The 23,497-nt window shown below is 35.8% G+C and overlaps 1 protein-coding gene across 1 annotated transcript in view; it reads right to left on the bottom strand.

Annotated features, from left to right (window-relative positions):
* Positions 1-336: 336 nt before the first annotated feature.
* USP12 (ubiquitin specific peptidase 12) overlaps positions 337-23,497 on the bottom strand; it is a 45,325-nt gene continuing 22,164 nt past the window's right edge. The window contains exons 4-9 of the mRNA XM_069808105.1: positions 23,259-23,485; positions 18,070-18,146; positions 17,776-17,859; positions 15,115-15,312; positions 12,556-12,634; positions 337-10,446 (exon numbers count right to left, since the gene is read on the bottom strand). Coding sequence (XP_069664206.1) covers positions 10,345-10,446; positions 12,556-12,634; positions 15,115-15,312; positions 17,776-17,859; positions 18,070-18,146; positions 23,259-23,485 — 767 coding nt within the window. The 3' untranslated portion in view covers positions 337-10,344. The remainder of the gene's footprint in view (positions 10,447-12,555; positions 12,635-15,114; positions 15,313-17,775; positions 17,860-18,069; positions 18,147-23,258; positions 23,486-23,497) is intronic.

The following is a 23,497-nucleotide window of genomic DNA, read 5'->3' as shown; positions in this document are numbered from 1 at the left end:
TTAGTCCCAGGGCGAACCTCCAGTTGCCTTTTCATGAAATTGTGAATTTGGATAAATCCGTTCCATAACCAGTGTTTCAGTTTGCCTTGTTCTTGAGTAATACGGAGCAACGCTAATCACAGTTTGTATGAAACTAGGTACATATATTATGTACAGTGGCCAGTATTCCTCTTTGCTTCCCAGTTCTAATCCAGCAACTGGAACACCAGATTTAGAATTTATTCTCAGGGCTCTTTGAAAAGAGCACAAGACAGGCATTAGGGAAAGGCCAATATTTACATCCGGCAACCAAAGCATGATTTACAAAACAAAAAAACCAAACCCTCCAGTCAGCCGGCCATTCTGTAGCTTAGAATTGCACTTTATTAATCAACATCATCATCAACGTTTATTTCAGTACTTTATGAAAGACATACACGGTTTCACAGAATTACATGTATATATTTATATAACTGTAATTCAGTTCATTACATGCGATAGAAGGGGGCTTTTCTTCTCAAATAGCATGTATGCTTATTGAAACCAAAACCCCTAAGGTCCACAGTATAAGAAAACAGAATAAGCAGTTCTCCAAGTATTATTAATTCAGTTTTGAAGATTTAAAATTCTGTATGTAATAAGAGAGCTATTAGTGAACTGTGAATGAACTAATCATAACGATGTTTGGCTGCATTCTTCAACTCAGTTTTAGTTTGAAACTCATTCATTTGAATTTATAAAGGCATCCAGATTTATTGTGAGTGTTTTCTGCAAGGCCCAAATGGTATCTGAAGGAGACTAGATTAAATTCTGGTGAGACATTTGTGAAATTAACTGAGCACAGTAAAGTTATGAGCAAAGACTGTTTTCAAAAGACTATTTAAAGAAGATAGAACTTCTCTCCCACACATAGTATATGAAAGCTCTTGCTGTTGATGTTAGTATTTTTGTATGAATAGCATTAATCATCCATAAACCCAAATCTATGCTCACATAGCTTTGAATATGCTATGCTGTCATGCCACACTTAGAACATTCCTAACGCTTTGACCATTGCCATTATTAGCTCCAGTGATTTTAAGAAAATTAGGATGTAATAATGCAAAAATTTCTTTTCAATTATATGGAACTGTAGATTTTCATCACCGTCCATGAGATGGCTTCTTTACCTTAGGTGAAGCTACTGAAACTTCTATTAGTAAGTGAGGCCAATATTGTCAACTCCATGTAAAAAGTTAGGCTTCCAACTCTGTATTAGGCATCTACATTATAATGACCTTTCCAAAGACATTGAGATTATGTAGCTTCTTTTCATTTCAGGGGACTTTTATGGTTAACACTGAAAATATATTCAGAAGAAAAGTAGAATTTTAAATCATATTGAGACAATTAGCTTCAGGAACTTGCATTTCAGAAGTTTTTGTTTTTAAATACATAGCCTGTTTTCCAGTATAGAAGTAGCAGTTTGAAAACATTCACATTTAGATACTGCAGTTTAAGCATTTGCATGTCTACATTCAGTTTACATATGCACGAATATGTCAAAATGTTTTTTAATTCCTCCTCATGCTTTAGGAGAAACATTCAAGAACTGACAGATTTGTGGAAAAAAACCCTCAAGTTGGCCATTAGCAAGAGTCAGTGATTTACATATAATTATCTAGACAACCATAACAGACTAATCTGCCAAATAAATGGAATGTTAATGTGACAGCTGACTTCTAATCTCCACATCTTCCTTACTGTAATTTAAAAAATAACAGCAAAAATGGGAAACCAGCATTGATACAGGGAGACTTAGAACTTTAATTCACCAAACTTAATCACCTATAAGAAGTATTGCAGTAAGTTATTAATCACAAAACATCAAACTAATATTCAATGAAAAACATCTCCAGTCTCAAAATTCATGTAGACCTTGCTTACAGAATGGAAAAAATGCTTCATCACTTTTCATTTCGCCAGAAAAGGTAAGTCATCTGCATTGAATCAGCATCTCCAAGACAATGCTTGGAGAGACGTTCCTTTTTGAGAGTCCATATGCTCTTACAGAGAACTTGAAAGTTTTGTCCTCTCAGATATTCAAGACCATAAACTTCCAGCACTCCTTGCTTCCATAGGAATTACTGCAGCTTTTGCACTATACTATCCGTGGTCCTTATTGACAAAGGTATTTAAAACATGTAACTCCTATTAAATTCAATGTTTAATTGGATTTTTGTAATCTCCCCGCATGCTGACCCCTACGATCTTACCCAGCCCTGGAGGGAACTAAACAGAAAACGCAGTGCTGCTCTTAGTACTTTCATAAACAGCCACGAAACATCGGGAAGTGCTTTCTATCCATGCCCTGCCAGCAATGGAAATTGGAATCAGATAATGGTTTAATGAGATAATCTTCACGAGCAGATGCTAAATGCCCCTCAGTTAGAAACCACCAAACAGAGCAAGTTAGAACAAGGATGACTAGAACATAAAACCCACCAAGGATACGCGTAACTCCTAGAAGCTGCCGTACCTATTGCACACAAGTGGAAGAGCAGGCAACCAAGCTTATGTAGCCTTCTACCCAGGCTTACCTCTCATTTTGCAAGGAATCTTTTAGAAGATAGAATTTTGATGTGCACTTCATGGAGGTGGCTGCAATGCTAGACTGCAGCGGAGTAAGTGGCAAGCCAGGGTCCTCTAGGGAAGATTTGTGGCAGCTCTTTGAAACACACATGTTTTTTTGAAGCCAAACACCAAGTGGGACTGGATTATTCAGGACTCTGGAGAATGACACTCAGCGTCCCCATAAACCCAAGATTTCTTTTTTTTGGGGGGACACATGGCAGCTGTGTTTTCACATTATTCTTTCTCAATTTCCAAACCTGAAGTTGATATTTGTGCAGTTAAAGACAAATATTTATGTGCTGTAACTATTATCACAGGTATGTTCTTTATAGAAGTCTTCTGTTGAATGAACAGCTGCATCTTCTGATGTATGTAGATATATCTGACATACAGCATACACACCAGGAGACACCATTTTTTGGACACACAGGCTCATAGTGCAGGCTGGTAATCTGTATAATGCAGGGTGATAGGGGCAGTCTGTACAAACAGCTTTTTTTTTTTTTTTTCTTCCAATCTGATAGGATGGTCCTTGTTTTTAGAAGATTTCAAGGCTCTGGGGCTTTTTTCCATCTCACTCTAGTCCTTACAATAAGCTTTCAGTATGCTATTATTTTTAAAAGTTACTAAAAGTGGCCAAAACCAGTGTTTCACTGCTTTAACAATTACTATTACTCACTGAAGCACAAAATTATCATGCACTGTATTTTTTTTAAATGCCCAAGTTCTTATTTAACCTTTTCCCCCCCAAATATATATTATCTCACACACAATCCCACTAATGAAGAAAGACAAAAGACAGCTTAGGAACTATGGTCACTTTTGTCTCATTTCTCCTCTGCTGAATTATGATTTTTTCTATATGCAATATGTATAGAAAAAAAGAGGCCAACTGGTATTGTCATATATGTGTGGAACACACTTCTTGATCTCAACCTGTAGACCCTCCCCCTAACACTCTGCAATTCAGAAAAAGCTAACAATTTTGTTGCAAAAAACCCTACAGCCTATACATATCAAACCTGTATCTTCAAAATGGTCTCCCTTTTATCTGAAAAAATGGAATGAAAAGGAGAGTGGCCAATCTCACTAAGCATACGCAAGGCTCCAAGTATAGTCCTGCTGAATGCAATTTTCTCTAGATATTCACTGAAGGTTTGTGGTAGCTGCTCTGCAAAATCTGGGTCCTGCTAGAATCCACTGGGATGAGCAAACAGTGACACCTCTTTGGTATCTAGCTCTTAATGGGTCTTGACATAACCTGCTACTCATTCTGATAGCGCTCTCTGTAATATCGCCATGCCTCCACACTGGACTCTAAGCAAACTAAAAAATAATTCAAAGGGTATCTTGTATAAAACAAATGTTTCCTTTTTCAAATATGCTTCTGGTTCTGTAACAATCTTAGGAAGAAACACTGAATGCCTTTCAGAGTCTCCTTAAAAAGAGGAAGAAAGGGGTATACCAACATTGTATTTGTTCAGTGCCGTGACTCTAAAAAGGTGTTTTTGATATTGAAAAGTACTTTCACCAGAGAGGCATGACAATTAGAAGACAAAAAGCTCTAGATATTTTCAGTGCAAAAATCTTAAACGTTGATCTCATCTCTGAAATACAACTCAGTAATTTAGCAAGCATTGCCTGTAGCTGCGTATAGCAGTCTTCCTTGACATGAAAGATGCAGGGAGAAGACTGACGTGACATAACATTAGGATAATCAGCTTCTAGAAACACAAATAAATGTGCACGCATGAAAATATGCAACTCGAGCTGAATGTCGTTAGCACATCTCATCAGAGCTGATTAAAGCAGCCGTTACCATAAAGCAACATTTAGCGAAACAGAGTTGAAATAATGTAATGATCACAGCTCAGAGCAGTTGATCCCTAGCAACTTGTGTTACAATGTGATGACATTCAAATTCTGAACAGCTGATACCGGACAGCAGTAAAATTTTAGGCATCCATGGATATTGAATCACTTAATGATATAGCATGCTAATAAAACACTTGGAGATCTTAAATTTCTTCTAACTTACAATCAGTAACAGAAAATACAAAAACGAATCCTAGTGAACAGCTGAAGATGCTTTGTAAATGAGACTGTTAAAAGATTATATTCCATTTGATTGACATATGCATAAATTGTTTCTGGAGGAGCACTCACTAATACAATCATATCAACCTAACAAATTTGTGTACAGATGGAAAATTCAAATATAGGCTTAAATAGCAAATCATACACAAACACAGAGGCATGACTCTTTAATAAGCAACAAAAGCCTAGAACAGCAGGATGTTTTGAGCACCCCCTAAATTCTCCAAACACCAGAAATCTTTATTAAATGTAACATTTTATCTTTTAGGAAATGCTGCTTTTATATCTAGTATGTTAGTAAATAACTGTAAAGCTACTTCTCTCTATTCTCTAACAGATCCTGCTATGTGTTTTCTCTCCTGGATTACATAACCTGCAGAATGCAGATCAAGGACACGACTGATGATTCTTCTGTAATTAAAGCTCCCTAATGCTGCCAAAGAGTTCTGTACAAAGAGCTATGTAGAAAGTACCTTGCCCTTTTCTGAGCCCTTACAATCTCTTATGCAGGCAGCAATCACAAGCCATTAGAGGGAAAGAGAAAATATAATTTATTTGTACTTTGGGGAAGAAAACTGGAAGATATTACTCAGGTCATAGTAAAACTGGTGATGTCTGCAAACAATCCTCCTTATATACCCATTCTTGCACAAGTTCCCCCAAAGGGATTCATCAACTATAATAGCAGATTCTTAGGTTTAGCCTAAAAATTAACTCACTCACACACACACAAAAAAAAAAAAGTAAGAGGCAGACAATTTTGCAGACATTTTTGAATACAGAGCAAAGAAAGTTTACTTCTGGCTCACTACACTCTATCATTAAAACTGGAAACAATAGATTCCAGAGATCTCTGTATTTAAAAGATGAGACCTGTGTTTCTTTGCACAGTAGTTGACTTGCATAGTTCATTCACGACAATCAATCAGTAGCAAAGCTGCTGCAAAGTGATGAACAACCCTTGAATACAGATTATGTAGAATATTAATTTCAGTAATAATTGAGTACTTGGAGGCTTGCATGTTAAGAGACTAATGTATTCTATATCTCACGTTATGCTGTGAGAGGTCAGAGGACTCTGAAGCCTTACAAGACAGAAAACAAAATGTGCATATTGCATTATCATGAGGGAAAACAAAGACTGAGTTTCTAAGACACACAAACTTAAGATCAATCCAGACAAATGTGGGGGGGGGAAGCAGACAGCTTACACTGTAAAGCCACTCTCTGAAAGCAAAGAAACCATATCTGGATTATTTAAACTTTTAGAAAAAAAGTCACAAAAGCATCTGCAATATAACACTGCAGGTCACAGATTATTAACGTGTACTGAAACGAAGTTTTCTCCTCTTACAGATAAAGGTAACTGAAGAGATACATGTACTGCTGGTTTAATCTATGAATACAGTTTCAAATAACTGCTCTCAGGCAACTTAAATAAGGGGAAAAAAAAACCCAACCCAAACCAACAAACCAACCCCAAACAAACAAACCACCACCCAACCTTTTTGGCCCCTTAGTTGTTGATGCATTTTCAACGCTTTCTAAAAGTCCCCATTCTCAGTCTTTCTGCCCAAGCTCAATTCTGTCATTGAACAAAGTCAGCAGTTAAACAGAAAAAAAGACATCACCTCTTCATGTGTGTAAGCAGACAAAGCTTTATGTGTAAGAGAATTCATCCCTGTTTTTTTTTTGTAATCCATGTTGTGGAGGTATAGTATGCTAAGGGACAACTACTAATTTTAAATGAACAGTTCTGAAAAAAGTTATGAGGAAAGTTATGAGGATCTGTTTCCGACATTAACTGTACACAGTTAAGATCTTTCTGGTAACGGCAATTGGAAATCTCTGTAGAAAAAGGCAAGAAGAAACAAAACTAAGTAAGTTCTGGTAAACGAAGACTGAAGATTTCGATTAGCAAAATTTGTGTTAGTTACAATGATGAGCTTAATAATAAGACTATACATGATCATCTTAAACCTACAGCTGAGAGACTGGACCAAATAGCACAAGATAAGGTTCCTTTAATTTTAATACGGGAATTATGAAAGTAACTAGAGGCCTCAGATAATTCAGGTTTTAAACTTTACAAACATCACTACAAAAAAAGTAACTAAGCAATACAGACTTTCATCTGTATGTGATCCAAACAGTGCATATGCAATAATGCTTGTGGAAACACCGAGACAGAGACACGGGGAACAAGCCAGGATGTCCTGTCTGGCTTCAAGCTGCTGCTCCAGAAGGACGTAGATCTTCTGTGGATCTTGTGTTATACCTGCCAGTCCTACGCAGACATCGAAGGGTATGGCAGAAGATCTGAAGCAGCATCAAATCCCTATGTGCTAACACCTGAATGTCACCTAAAGATATGCAATCTGATTTATGACTAACTTCTGAAAACACAATTCAATTTAACCATTCATACAAGTACCTGAAGACCTAAAACCCACCATTCCCATGCAATGAAAGGCTATGCATGTGGTCATCACAATCACAAACATGGCAGGGTATAAGCCGTTTGTAAAACCTTAAGTACATATATTCATTACAAACAGTAGCATATGCTCCAAGTGAAGAGTGACTTCATACCAAATCATACATGGAAATTGTAACCAGCTGTATCTTTTCTTTCTGATGCTGGACTCTCGTTCTTCAGTCTCTCTCGTTTGTTAGTCCTGTAAACACTCCTATTTTTCTTCTGTTTTCCCTCCCACAAGATGGTGATCCAAGAAATCCCTTAGGTAACTCGGATGCATATTTTATAGCAAGGTACAGATTTTTTTGAGGAAATGTTAGTCAAGAAAAAACAGTATTTCAAAACACTCCCTTCTCCTCTACCTCAGAAACCAACAACTTACTTAAAAACTAATTCTAGAGAAGTAGACCACCAAAAACATGGCTGCCACCAAACTATTTTCATAACAACACATCTAGAAAGATATATAATGCAGTGTATTTGAACACACTTCTCCCTCCACGGCTCAGGGCACTTAGCTGAATACAGGAAATTCCAGATACTTTTTAGGTTTGAAAACACTGAAAAGCACAAAAGGCAGTTGACTGACCATTCGGGCTTTACAAAAGATACAGTACTTACCTTTAAAGAACATACTTTATTTAATAGAAGTTTTTTGCTCCAATATACAAAATAAAGGACATTTACATAGTTACACAGCAAATAATTTCCACCATTTACAACAACTGACGACTTTCCCACACTCCCCACTGTATTACAGCCAAGAAAAAAATCCTATAATGTTTTACATACTGATCAGTTATATTTTGTACTTCCCTGCCTCTTTTCATTTTTTTTTTAAGTTGCAGTTTCTGATATTAGTTTAATTAGGAACTTACAATTATTTCAGCTGCACTAAAAGAAAAATGAAATATATAATTTGGAATACTATCTCAAAAACCCTATACAAAATAAAAGTCAGTATCTTATAAAAATACATAGCAGGAGTAAAACCAGTGAAACAACAAAAATGTTTTAAATTTTGTTAGGGTATAAAATATTTAGTAACTAGACCCAGCTTTTAATTACACACACACACACACAAAGAAAAAAAAAAGAAAAAAAAAACCCCGAACATTTTCAATTAGCAAAAAGTAATGCGACAGTTCTTTTACAATACTGTACCTTTAGTATGCAAAGGACTTCATCCTTCTAACATGCACAATTATCCAACTGATTCAACCCTTAACCTTTTTCCCACTGAAAGCTGAAAAGTTTTTAAATTATTTGAATCCTTTAAGAAAAATCCAATCATATTTTCTGCATCTCACACAATATTTAAGCTTTACTTAACAATGCTGGTAGTTTAATCATGATACATAATTTTCTATAAAAGAATTCTGGCCAAACCAAGGTTTTAGAAACTTTGCATTTTACAAAAGCAATTTGTTACAGTATGACAGCCCAATTTATTTAGTGACCCTGTTAAAGATTTGTTCAACTGAGTGAATAGGTGAAGTCATTTCCTGAGCTAAAAGATACAGGTAAGTAAATAGTCAGTTATAGCAGCAGACAGTAGACATTCTTTTTAAAAGTTGTAACAGTATCAATAAAATAACCTTAGAAAATTACAACAATGTAAAAATCACTAGCTGAAGAGGGAGTGACAAGGACATCCAAGACCTGATTGCCATAATCTGGAATGCACATCCCATGACTTTCCAGAAATTACATTCAGCTACTGTCAGACAACGTACTGGTTAGTGGAAGAATGTCAAATTACAATAGTTCACATTTCTTACAGATCAGGTGTTTTGTCAAGATTTAATTCTTAATGCTGTTTCATAAACCTACAGCAAGGTAAACTGCCTAGTTTCAGAAATTTTCACTCTGCAGGACTTAAGTATTATTACTTTTACAGGAATGTGGTATCTTCAGTCTCATGAAATTCCAAGCCTATTTCTTCTTATTATTCAGGTGTAATTTATACTTGAGACATCAAGTGGGTTTTGAGATAGTCACCCACGTCATTGGGAACAGAAGTGGATCCATTTTTAGGAGAGGGAATAATATTCTTTAAATGGTGTACTTTGATCCAAATCATTCTAATTTTCCTAGAATATGAACCATTAACAAATTATTAAAGAACTATAAAGACCAGTATACCACCACTGCACCATCATTTTCTTACGATATGTGTTCTTAAAGTCTTCTATGTAATCATTTGATCACTTTTTTTCACCCATTAATGGAAAGAGGACATTCTAATTTAATTAAAGTACCTCACTTAGATACCAGTTCCTCCAGAAGGAAATCTCGCTTCTGTGTTATTAATTTTTTACAGATATTGTAGTCATTGGTTTTAGAATTTATACTGGGTCTTCTTTAACATTTAAACATAATTAGTTTTAATTCAAATTGATATATAAAATTTCCAATACTTGTTAGAATAAAGGACAATACACAAGATCCTAAGTTACAATAATTTATAAATAAAAATAAACTATTACAAACCAAATCTTTCCCCATACGGAGATTAAAAGCCATAATCTTGACTGATTGTTCCCGATCATACATTATAAATAACGTAAGCTTCTTCAGAGAAGCAAAACATACTTGCCTCCCTGACACCAGTTCATATCTTCAGTTAAACTACTACCATCAAGAAGGCAATTGTGTTGGGCCCAGTTATATCTTCTTGCTTACATCTTAACCCTCCCAACCTCATTCTTCTAAACTTAAGCACAGGAATCTAAGTTCACAAAGAGTCCTTTATCTTTTATACACAAAGTCTGTAAAAAATACAGATTTCTAATGCTCCTATTGCACCAATCTGGCAGTGCAGTTAGAATGTGATTCAAATTCCACTGAAGTCCATGAAAGGTTCTCCAGTGACCTTAATGGGCTTTGAATTAGGACCACAGAGATAGTATTACCTAACGGAAAGCTCCTGCAAGAGTGGCTGGTATCTCTTTTTGCTTATGGGATGCAGTGGAGATGTGTAGTCAGCACGATACCTGAGCAAATAAAATGAAAATTACACAAAGGTTTTAAGAATCCCAAACTCTTTGCTTAGTTGTGTGCAAACTGTGCTACTGCCCCTGGAGCTCCCTGCTTTCTTTTTTTTTCAGTGCTTGCTCCATTCCAAGATAGGGAAGATGTGAGACATAAAAATCTCTCTTCACTACAGTTCCCCCTCAATCCCGAGACTGATAGAAGAGGATGTAACCAGACTCAGAGTTCTTTGAGATGTCTGATGTCAACCCGTAGAATTCTTCAATAGCTTGTGCATCAATTTTCTGCATGTAAAAACCAAAAAATTTAAAGTAAGAATATCTTGCATAACATATACATGACATTAAGTTCCACTCTAAAACTACTGTCAAACAAAAATAACTTTAACATAATTGTATAAAGTAATAAAATCCAAATAATTCCTAAACTTGTTATGTTTTGGTTTCCCCTCTGCCATCAACTGCACAGAGGGTAGTGGCTATATATATTTTATATAAAAATTTTTAAGTACTAAGCAAATCTACTACGAGTGCAACCCTACGAGCATTGCTTGTGCAGGTTCCACACAGGAAAGTTTTAAAGACAACGATATCCCATTGAGACTTTATATCAATATGAAGAATGTAAGTACAAATTACCATGTCTAACTCTAAGCAGTGTTAAGTCAATCAAGTGCAGAGGAGAATAAGGAGAAGGCAGAGAATGAAGGTTAACTTTTTATATGTTTTTCACACAGAATGTTTGCTTGTGATCCTGTTAGCTTAGAAAGCCTCCTATAACCAAGATTTTGGGGGAAAGATACAAAACTTCTGTTGAGAAGGTGAAAAGAGTATTGTCTGGTTTTCATTGTCATCCTCTTTGGCTACAAAAGAAAGTGAAACTGAAAGCAAGCTCTCTTGCCACATTTTAAATCAAAGGCTATTAGGCTACAAACAACAAAAAGGTGGAAAGATAAATTTTCCTTCACTTAGGCAGATTTTATTTAATCTCATTCCCATCACTTGGAATAAAACTTCTCTCAGAAAAGAGTGAGCCATTCCAACTTGATGAACCATGGGCCTAAATGTCAATGTTTTAGACTTACGAACAAAAAGATTCTTTCCTTCCTCTTTAGAAGGGCTAAGAGAAAAACAAATACATTACTGCCAGGTGTTACTGCTTTGGAACTGGAGAGATTGTTCCTGATGTTTGTGAAATTATGTGAGATCTACTACAGCTCTCTCTGTTTTCCCTGGAGGAAAGTGAACTTTGACCCTATCAAGACATTTCAATTTACTGTATATCTTGATAAGACACAGAGGCAATCCTTTTACTTTCCCAATAGCTCTGTATATTTCCATGTTTGTGATTTCCTGTGTGAAAACCCATCCATGCTGTGGCTTGGAGAGAACTCTTCAATACCCTTGACTCATCCTGCCTATTAACAATGTAAGTCCAATACCTCTCTCACTCTTTTTTCTTCTTTTTAATTATGCAGTTCTTGTGTATTATAAGGAAAATGTAAACTACTCATTTTATAGATTTAATTAATTCAAATAAAGTCACAAAAAGGACTTGAACAGCACAATCATACTTCTGTTCATGCATAAGCATAGACAAGGGGCAAAAAGGAAGATGACAGAACAAGCAAAAAACCTGAGATGATACAATATAGGGACACCAGCAGTTTCTGCTTTTTCTCTCAATAAAGAATAAAAGATAACTAATGAAACAGAAAGATGACAAAGTCAAAACTGGTAAAGGGAATACTGCTGTTCCAAGAAATTAGTTAGAAATCTTTTTTTTTTTTTTTTTAAATAATTCCTGGAAGCATGGCTAATATTGGCAAGAACACCACCAGAAACAAAAGGCTCCCATTTCAGGGATTAACTTTTAAATTTTAGGGTGAAATCTCAAAAACCTTAAGTTTTTGCCTATTTTTATATTTGTTACACCTTTGCCTGAAACAATCCAGGATACTCAATAAAACAGGCTACCAGACTGATCCATTCCATCAAATCATAAGCTCCTAGAAAATATGAACAAATGGCTTGCTCCAAAAAATTGCCCTCAGAAAAGAATTGCAGTAAAACCAATTTATCTGTATCTTTATTTCCCCTGTCTTCTGGCCACAGGAATAGCTTATTAAACAAAGGTGAAAGACAGTGATCATAAACAAAGAAGCTTCTTTTAATAAGTATAAAAACCAAAATGCAGCTCAAAGTATTGTACAATCAAATTGTAAGGCACAGCTGTGCACTCATAGTTATTGTTCATTTAGACTGGGGTTGAACCCTCTTTTCATTAGCATAGCAGTCCTTTTACTTTACTTTACTTAGGTAATCTTATACACAAGGGGGGTGCCTGCACTCTGGTTAGTATGAGAAAAAAGTCCAGGGTTACACAAAACTTACCTCAACAATATCATCATCAAAAAGCAACCAAAAATCATGACTCTTCACTATTGCAATATAATGTCCTCTGTTAGGGCCACTGTAAAATAAAATTAGAAAAGAACACAGAAAATAACACACATGTATGTACAAATGTATTTCATTAAATGTTTTTTTTCTTGTAGAAAGGCAATACTTAATGGTAATTAAAATGGCTACCACTACAATTTCTGTTGGGATGTTTCTTTTCTTTTTTCTCCTCCACTTATACCATATTCATAATAAGGTCTTACTTATCTCTACATTTAATATTGTGCTAAAAAAAGGATTATAATTTCAAATAAGGAATAAGCAGAACAGGCATAGAAAATATAAATGAAATTTAAAAAAAAAAAAAAAAAAAAAAGAGACACAGAGAAGTGAAATCAAGAAAACATTCTGATGTTTCATAGGGACAAAACAGATCCCAAACTATTTCTGATGTTCAGAAAGAAAAAGCCATAGAGCTGCTGTTCATCTACAGTCTCAGTCAGGAATCTCTTTATCTGGTCCACTGTAAACAAAAACTGAATTAAACTGACAGTTTAGAAGTCTCAAGAGTCCTCACAGCAATGAGAAGGGCTCCGAATTAAACTAAAACTGTTATAATGCACAGCTCTTCAGTTTATGGCAGACAAGAAATTTCTCCACAACTACGACAGAGAAAACTCCAAAACTTTAAAAGTGTCCTATTTCTAATCAGATTTCAAGTAAGGAAATAATATACTTTCTGAAATAGATGAACCTTACAACTGAAAGTGGGCAACTAGTTAAAGCAGTTCTGGAACCGCCTTAACTGGCTAACAGCACTCATACAATTTTTATGTCTACATCAGGGAGGGAAGGCTGCCATCTATGAGGGACATGTCTGTGTACCAAATCATGTAACTCAGTGAAAACAGGGTTCACCTCCTGCTATGGCTCTGAGAATGGGCAACTTCCTAAGACTGCAGCTTGAATAAGGGAGACAGAAATGGTCAGAATGGTCAGAAACGGACAGAATGGATTTTGCTTAAAACTCAGAACAAGAGTGTCCCAGAAAACTATGACACAATGGGTTATTTTCCAAAACTGTCCTGGCCAACTTAAGATCTAGTCACCTTAACTCTACTGTAATCCTAGGTCTACCCTGGGAGGAATGGGGGCATGGGTGGAACAAAGGACAGTAACTGGCAAGTAGCGGGCAGGTCTGCCATTTTGAGGAACATCAAAAAGTTGGAAGAATGGGCTGGTAAGAACCTCATAAAGTTTAACAAGTACAGATGAAAATTCTTGTGCCAGATTAACTCCATCCAACAGCACCAGCTACAAATCAGCTGTATAGGTGGGCCCAGGAGGTCAACAAGATGAGCTGTTAGCCAGCAGCGTGTCATTCTGGTGATAGGGCTGAGAGTACGCAGGGCTGTACTGTAAGAGTAGAGCCAGCAGTGACGCGATAATCCCCGCCATTCTGCATTCTGGGACCCAGAACTGGACACAGGATTCCAGACATGACCATGTCGATTTAAGTGAGAGACTGATAAACTGGAGGAAGTCCAGTGGCAGGCCACTACATTTGTCAGAGGGCTACAGGACCAGATGGGTGAAGAGAGGCTGAGGGAGCTGGCTTTATTCAGCCTGGAGAAGACTAAATGAGGAATCCAACTGCTGTCTTCCGCTACCCAAAAAGGAAGAGTTATAAAGAAATAGGAGCTGGGCTCTCCTCAGAAATGTGCAGTGAAAGGACAAGAGGCAGTGGTCGCAAACTGAAGCAAGAGAAATTCTGACCGGATATGGCAGGGGGAAAATCACTGTGAGAACATTCATGGATTGGAACAAATTGCCCAAAAAGGCAGTGAAATCAGCATTCCTAGTCATGAAACTGAGCCCAGGGTAACCTAATGTCAAAGTTAGCCCTGCTTTGAGCTTTAAGTAGTTGACCTCACAATGTAAATTTTTCTCTGATTCTAGATGTTAAATCACCATTTTCAACTTTGGGGCTTTTCTCTACTCAATAAGCAGTTTGTAGAGCAGCCCTGATTTTGAAGCCACAAGAACATTTGTTGAGTATAGCAAAATCATACAAATCTAACAGTCATATTTTGAAAGCAAGGAAACAAAGTAATCAACAAAACTCATAATATATGGATATATTTCAGAAAATGTTGCTCAAGCCTTAAAAAAAAAAACCAACAATGCTTTATAAAGGAATCTGTTCTATAATGCTTTCCTTCCCAATAAACTGTTTTTTTAAAAATGATCTTTAAATGTTATTAGAGTTATATGATATTGCATGTTTTATGTTTTTTTTTAAACATAGTTAAGTTCATACAATGATTTGTGATGTGAAATACACTGTTACCACTTTTCACAACAAACTATCACAACAACAAAGCCGTATGTTCTGTCATTGGTAGCATCTCCCCACAATGCTTTCTTTTCTAAGAAACATTTTTTTTAAGAGGTCTTTAAATACTATTAAATTATGTGATACCAGGTGCTTTGTTTTCTTTTTTAAACATAGTTATGCTTATACAAAAATCCCTTATGTAAAATAATTACCTTCCACAATGAACTACCACAGCAACAAGGTCATACATCCTGTCAGGATTGGTGGCATCTCCTGAGGTGTTAAATAAACGAAGCTCTAAAGGAAAAACTACTCTATAAGAGAGTTTTGTGTATCGATGCAGCTGATCCATGTATTTAAATCTCTTCAAATGGAGAGCTAGAATCATAGGCAGCTTTTTTACTTTCATCCTGAAAAAAACAAACAAACAAAAATACCCAACAGTATTCCCAATATCCATCCAAAACATTCAGTTGATATCAACAAACAGGTAACCTGTCTTACTGAAATCTTTAAAAAATTTTGCAAGCATTAAAAGAAGCTCAATTAATCAGCTGTTTAACAAGTATGTCCTGTGTTGCTAAACTAAAGGTGGATTTTAACAATTGAGAGAATTGCAAGCGTATTTAAAATAATAAGCTATAATAATAATAACAACAACAACAACAGCCATGATGAACCCACATAATAATCTGGACATAATGACCGCTTGGCACAGAATTCAATTTTTCAACATACCTACCCACAGCTTTCCCAAGTTCTCAAAAGCAAAACCTAGATCCCACTTGGTATACAGTGGAGGTATTGCAACAAAGTTGTTCCAGAGATCCTGTTCCAGTTGATGTTCTCAGTAAACCAGCCAAGTTAAACAAGCTTTTTAAAATAAGCTTTGTTACATCACTTTGTTACCTATGTATTACTCCAAGTTTTTGTATCAAGCCATTAATTTAACATTGCCAAGGGATACAAACAGCCCACTCTTACTCACCTTACCTCATGCTACCCAAACAAGATAATGCTGTGCTTTAGCACGTTAATTTTGTATAGATGTTGCAGCATTATTTTATGGCAGTCAAAGCCAGAAAGTGATAATCTAGTTTTACTGAGGGCTCACTGGGCCCTTTTGCTAGTTTGAGGTATTGAGATCTCGCATCAGTGCCTACAAGCCCTCATCAGCCAACCGCAGCCGACCCAGCAGCAGACTTCCACTCTCTGGGCAATAAATTTGCCCACACTAACAGAGCAACCAAGCCAGAGCGCTCTGCTTCATGGCACAGCTAATTGCCTTAAATCACCACTGTGCTGAATTTTTCAAACTGCCTTCAGCCCCAAAAGGTAACTCGTATAGCCCAGGTTTCAGACATGTATACTAAGACTGTATTTTCAGAATGTCAGGAAATATGTTTGTAAAAGACAATCCTTTTTCAAAAGGTAGGGGGCTGGGGGCAAAATCCTTGAAAACTCACCTTCCTTCCCTTTTTCTCATTAAACTTAGACTGATAGTAACCTGTAGGTAACCCTGCTAGACTCAAATTTTCTCCATGGCCCGCAAGGGAACTGGGAAATGAAAAAAGCAGGAGAAGGGCAGAAAGATGACAGAAGCAACTATTTTTAGGGACACTTACATTTTTATTATATTACTGAGATATGGACATAATTTCTACCCTCTTTCTTTTTTCAAAATGACGTCCTCTTCTTATAATGCAACTGTTTGATAAATGGAGCTCTTTCAGTGGTGAAGAAATTCAGTACACCACCTTTGCTAGTTGAGTAGACACTATCACAGATAAGCTCCGTGTTACAGAAATAGAAGAGAATTATGACTGTAGTGAAACTGAACTTAAGCCCCACATGAAAAGCAAAATATAAACAATAAAAGCTGTGTTTTGCCAATATGGCAGTGCCTACAGTACAGGTTTATGTCAGCACAACTTATGTTGGTCAGGGATCACATTACCTCCCACACAGAAAAAGAGCTAAGGCAACAGAAAACAACAGGACAGACCTGACTTCACAAACTTCTAATACACACCAATTAGTAAGCTTAGGCAATGTGTGAAGGCAGACTTTGCAGATGAGATATGCCAAAAGCCATGTGCTGAATCTATGGTAAACCAAATAACCAGAATCAGTGGTATAACCAGCAGAGCAGAGCATGTCAGTGTTCCCACCACTTCAACCAAATACTTTCTCAGATCATAAATACCACAGAGTACACAAAATCAGAGGTTTTTCAAAGGTGTAAACAAGACTAGAAGAATTATTAGGCAGACAAGAATTGTTTTTAAACATAATGAATTTCAGGCTTCCACAGAGCTTCTGATGCTTTTCAGGAGCACCATCAAGCAGAAGTTTAGCATAACTTACTAAGCACTTTTAAGAAACCAGAAACTCAGTTAACAAAGTTATAAGCCTCATTCCAACTGAATCAGGAAAAAAAGTGCTATCAAACTGATTCTTACAGCAGTTGGAAAAATTATCTTATTACCAAGACAAAACAAAGTTTAAAAAGTCACATGAAATCAGTGACTTTTCATCATTACCCACAATCTTTGATTCGTCACTGGCAGTTTGTTTTAACTTGTCTTTTTAACTTATTCTTGGTCTTAAGACCATTCTTTTTCTCATTTGTAAAACAAATACTGATCAAAGGAGTCCCAAAATGCTTTACATGGATTCTTATTACTCATGGAAGTAGGCTCATTGAATTCAAGCAAGAAGAATGCAACCAAATTACTCTTAAATGGAAGAAGAGTGAGAAAAATTAAGGGAAAAAGAATGTCCTCCCCTTGCCTCAAATATACACACAAGGAAATAAAAGTATTTTCATGAAATGCATGGGTTATTTTTTTCCCTCCCTATGTCTGATGTACCTTTTATGTGCTTCTTGCTTACTGCGACATTCTTCACAGTAATATTTGTATTCACTGCACAGAGTTTCTGTATTGCTGAAACCCCTGAATAAAAAAAAAAAAAAAAAAGAAATGCTGTAGATACTAGTGTCTTATCTGAAATACACTTATAAACATTACAATATAAACATAATTTTATACTCTTAAGTCTACATAAGCTAGAATTTGCTAAGCTTGTGAGCTTTTAATTTTACTTCTTGCATTCTAGGTAACAAACATAAGGCAAATTACGAAAATTCATATCTTTGTGTCTACCTTAAACAATGAGTGATTGAAGTATTCTGCTCCACGTCAACTGAAAGGTCTAAGAAGTCTTCATCTTTGCTGCTTATCTGCATGAAAAAAGAACCAATAGATTATATTTAAAACAAGTTATACTAATTTACTTCTGGTTTTCTGTACCATTTTCTATTGACAGAATGCATCTTTTACCTTCTAACAGCCTTTTAAAATTGTTACAAGTGGCCTTTCTATATCAGAGATTTGCTAGAACTCTGTTTCTGATTTTGTTCAGGAAGAGGGAAGTGTATATGTGCCTGTGGGGGTAATATAATGCCAGTTGTCATTATGCTGTGATTTCAGCTCAACAATATTAACGCCAAGTTCCTTCTACACCTCACTCTTTTCAAAAGAATATAATCACTGGGATTCTATTTGGTGCTCTCACATCTGTCTTCCCCTATGATTCCCTCCAACAGAAAATTACGTATTTGCCTACCATAGTGTCCCTAATAAACAGCACAAATATTTTGAAGCCTCTTCCTGGCTAGATTCATACTCTTAAATGAGCAGCAGATAACAAATTTGGTGGTAAATGAGAGCTTGGGACTGGGTCTGATAGTGCATAGCCATTTCTTACAAAAATGCAAGAATAACAATTACAGTAAAAAAGAAATTCCTAGCAGCAGAGAATAAATTCCACCACAAATCCTGAAAAATGGTGATGGACAAAATCCACAGCTGCCTTGAAAATCAGCTATGTTATTAAAAGGTTTAGGAAAGAGCAATCTGCAACCTTAACTTTTGTCTGCTAGTGTTTCCTCTCTGTATCTAGAGACACTCAATGCCACTGATGAGAATGTCCTCTGCCTGTACTCCTAGGTACAAAGGTAAATGGTTTTAGAAAATTTGCCTGGCTGCAGTTTCTTGATTGAAAGCAGGAAAAGTTAAACAGCTACCAGAGAACTAATGTAAGTTGGTCTTTAAAAGATACGAGAATTATGTTCCCTTTTCAACTCAGAATAAAAATAGATTTGGAAAGTTGTTCTCTGATTATCGAGAGATGAGAAACAGACCGGCCCTCAGGGCAGCATACATGGAGAACAAAAAGAAAAATACAGGTGGTCAAGACAACTATTTTTGAGGATTAATACATTAGGCAAATCCCCAAATTTCTGAAATTAAGTTAAAAGCTTCTGTTAATATCTGTGAGAGGGCTGGGCAAGGATTACTCCCAGTCTTCTGTAGCTGGGAGTAAGTGCACATGTACAAAAAATATGTCACATCTGCTACATCACTTAGATGCTGAAGTGTAATGTTTATACTTTTAAAGGGATCACAGTACATATATGGAAAACTTCCAAGATGTTTCTAGAGTGGGGGGCAAAAAAAGCGCCACCTGCATCTTCAGTGTGCTGCACCCTTCCTGTCTTCAGGGATGTTTAAGTGTGTGAACAATTCTTCAAAATATCCCATTGTAACACTTTTGGAATTATTGAACTTGAGTTTGTAATGCTAAGAACTCTGGTGGAAAACATCTTAGCCTAGGGATTAAGAACGGCTCAGAAAAAAAAAAATGAGTTCTAGAAAATACTCTGCTGCACTCTTCAGCTAGGACAGCTGGATTTAAGGAGTCATGCGATCAGTGTTATTCAGACATGCAATTAGGTAATTCTTCCTGTATTGGTCTGATTCAGAGAAAATTCCATGAAACAATATAGATTTCATAGGCAGCTTTATTCCACACAGAAGCTGTACGGGCAGGGAGGAGATGGAGAAGAGGAAAGGCATGTGTTGTACTTGGTTAAAAAGGAGATTGGTACCGAAACCAGAAGTTCGCAAAAGGAATTCTTCCATCCTTAGTGATAATACTGATAATAGCACCTTAAACAACTGCTCTCAGGTTAGCACTTAGGATCACGAGGAACCATTAAATGCTGTACTGAAAGAACAGTCAAGTGGATTTTTTCCATCTGTGTTGATAATTTAGAAATTGCTACTCTTAATTTTTAAGATTTTTTGAACATTAGTATTTGAACAGTACCTTTTCTTCCAACATTAACTCATACATTTTTAATTAAAAAAGAAAAATTATTAAAGTCACCCTCTACTCCAGCCAGGCCCCCCCTTCTTCTGTAGAGGTTCTGTTTCAAATAAACATCACTAAATTCCTTAGACTGAAGTTGCCAATGCTATATATTTCAATCATCTATAGAATGAAAAAAAGATTGACACAGTCAGAAAACCTCATCACTTGAAGAATCAAGCCCTGATGTGTTCAAAAAGCCATCTGAGTGCTCCTCATACGAGCATCTGAGTAACAGTGAAGAATTTGAGTGTTCCAGTATTTTGGCTAAAGGTATGTTGTTCTCACATCAAGGGCAATCTGCACTCCAACAGCTCAGCTGTACTCTGACAACCAATGCCACACAGAACAGAAAACTCAGAAGGCTAACACTCATGGAATCTGTATTTCTTTCAGTTTGGAATTTCACTAGCAATGTGAATCAGCTTACTGACAAAAGAACTTTTGCAACTGTAGGCTCCCATGTGTGCTAAGACAGAAACTATTTTTAAATGAAGCTGAAACAAAGGGTATGATTTATCTTGGTTTAAGAAAAGAGAAAAAAAAGACAGAAAAAAAAAAGTAGGGGATAGTTAAGGCTTCTATAGTACTCCTGTAAGAGAGACAACTGAGATTTTCCTTATTGCCTTCTCTCAGTCCAAAGTAGAATTGAGTCAAAGAATTTTATGCCTTGTAGTCACTTGAACACAAGAGCAAGACTATCAGCTGGAGGAAAACATTATCTATATGTTTGGTGCTTTTGACCCAAGACAATTTCCTCTTTTTCCCTGTAGAAGTACTGCCCACAGTTAGCCGTTTCAAATTTTATCTTAATGAAGTCAATTACATTACTTTCTGGTTTACTGGTATTCTTTCCTTAAATTGTGAGAGATATCTGTAAAACCAATTAACTTCTAGATCATTTTTATCAATTAGCCACAAAAATCTGTAATATTTACTTTCATCATACTGCCTCTATCAAGGAAGGGGGAAAGCATGGTAACAAGAAATCACATTAAAAGCATGGAAAGATGACTTACAATCCATTTTGTAACTTATTTATTTTATCATGTGTCTTGACCCATGACACAAATCTTTGTTAAAGAATCATATCTGTGTTCCTTATATTCCACTGTCCATACTTAAACTGAGGATAAATCTTTAGTCAGTTCATTTTTTATGTTAAAGATGGGCTAATGAGATAGTGTGTCCTGGAAAGAAGCTCTTTTCTATAATCAGGACAATTGAAATTAGAATAAAATCTTGCCATGCTGATTTTAGGAATTTTGAGTAGGTTTGGCCAGTTCAAAGATGATAATTCTCACTTAGAGCAAAGATATATTATGCTTTATATTTAAGTATCCATTAAATTCCAAATTTAAATTAAAAAAATATACTAAGGTTATTGTCTTATCATTAAGAAGCACTAATTCATCCTCTGTTGCTGTGTAATCTTCTACATGAGCTATATTGAAGTATTCCTGACATTTTACATTGTATTTCTAAACACGGACAGACTCTAAATGACAACAACTTCCAATAAACATTAAAACAATCATATATGCTCACTATATTTGAAAATAAGGCTCTATTCGCAGTAATATTACTTACTTAACGTGTCTAAATGTGTTTCTAAGTGCCATTTTCAGGTCACTGTGTTTCAATTAGGCACAAGCTGATACATTGAATAGACAGAAGCTGATAAAATAGTTTCCAGATTATTAGCGTTTGGACAACAAAGGCCCTACTATACTAAAACAAGTGTATTAGAACACTGAATTTAAAATTCAACTGGCCAAGGAGGCACAGTGGCAAACAGACATGGCATATCCTGTTCAGCAACAGCTAGCAGAAAAATAGAACTGTGCAATATTAGCAAAACTCTCAAAATTGTGATAGGCCTGATAACTAATAAAATATGCTGGCAAAGAGCATATCAGCATTTTAAAATTGTATTAAGGACTGTAGCTAGATCAAAATCCTGACAGTGGTAATTCACTATGCCATAGTGAGGAAAGGTAATGATGTCAGTCGTGTTAAGAGACTAAGCTAAACTCATGTTTCAAGAAGAAAAAAAAAAACAGTTCCAGAGCTAAAAGAGAAGCAATTGACAGTTGCCATGAAATAGTTATTAGGGAGGGGAAATCTACAAGAAAAGAAAATATGGTAGCTAGAAATCAGCACCTAAATTACTTGAAGTATCATGATCTACTGAAGTCTGCAGTTACATTACATATGACATTAGGAAGCTATTTTCTTTGAAATAAGAGAGGTGGGTATTTCTAGAAGACTGAGAAAATTACATGTGAAATATACAGATTTAATCTGATTAATTCCTCCTTTCCAATGTCATGCTGAAATATGTGCATTTCTAATTAAAGTTAAGGAAAATAGGTATGAAGTCATACAAAAAATACAGTCATTTAGCATTTTACAATACCTAAGGCATAGACCGTAACAGAATTGCTGTAATTTTCACAAATGTGCTGCTTTTTCTCTTTCTCAAGCAGGTAAAACTCAATTGTAAATTTTTCTGAAATATATGCTTGCTTTTATTGTAGAACTACTCTTAAAAGGAAATTTTAGTACAGCTTACTCAAAGAAGGAGTTTATTTCTCAGGGTCTACTATTAGAAGAATTCCTGTGGACAGACATTTAGGAAATGATTACTTTTCCTGCACATTAAGTTATGTTCTTTGAGAATCCCAGTCTACTGTCTCAATGCCAAACCCCAAGCATAGTATCTTGATTTCAATGGCTTGAAATTTAAAAACTAGAAATTGGTGGAAACTGATTGAGAATACGTATTTATGGAATGTATCACTAAGCATGACATCAAGTTATTAAGACATTATATGAGAACTCCACATCCCCAAGTAGCAGGCTTCTTTGCTCTTAGAAATACATCAATTTAGAATATCTGAATCTAAATTTTGAAGTTGATTATGATCACACTGACAAAAATTCAATTAGGCATTTTCCTAATATTGACCAAAAGCCTTTTCCCTACAACTCAAACAAAGAAAAAATCCAAACATTCATACAAATGTAAGATTTCTAAAGAAAGAAACTAATCTAGTATGTTAGTCTGTTGAAATAAATGAATCATGAAACATGAAGTTCTGAAACACGAAGTATACAAAGTAGATAACAGACTTACAGTTTCACACGTAAGACATCTGGTTTCATTAGTCAATGTTCCCTGAAAGATTTCATGAACCCAGGTTGGGTCTGGTGGGCTGTTATTTTCATTGTCGATGTTGCCATTAGGTAGGCGACCATTTTGTTTCTCTTGTTTTCTTTCCTCTTGCAAGATATCCGCAATTGTATTTAATAGATAGTTTAAGAACTCATGTGCATCCTGCTGCATGTAGTTATCAAAAAGCTCTACAAGATAAA

The sequence above is a fragment of the Haliaeetus albicilla genome, chromosome 20, assembly GCF_947461875.1.
Source record: "Haliaeetus albicilla chromosome 20, bHalAlb1.1, whole genome shotgun sequence".
In the NCBI taxonomy this organism is placed as follows: Eukaryota; Metazoa; Chordata; class Aves; order Accipitriformes; family Accipitridae; genus Haliaeetus; species Haliaeetus albicilla.
This window is presented reverse-complemented; position numbering and strand designations above follow the sequence as displayed.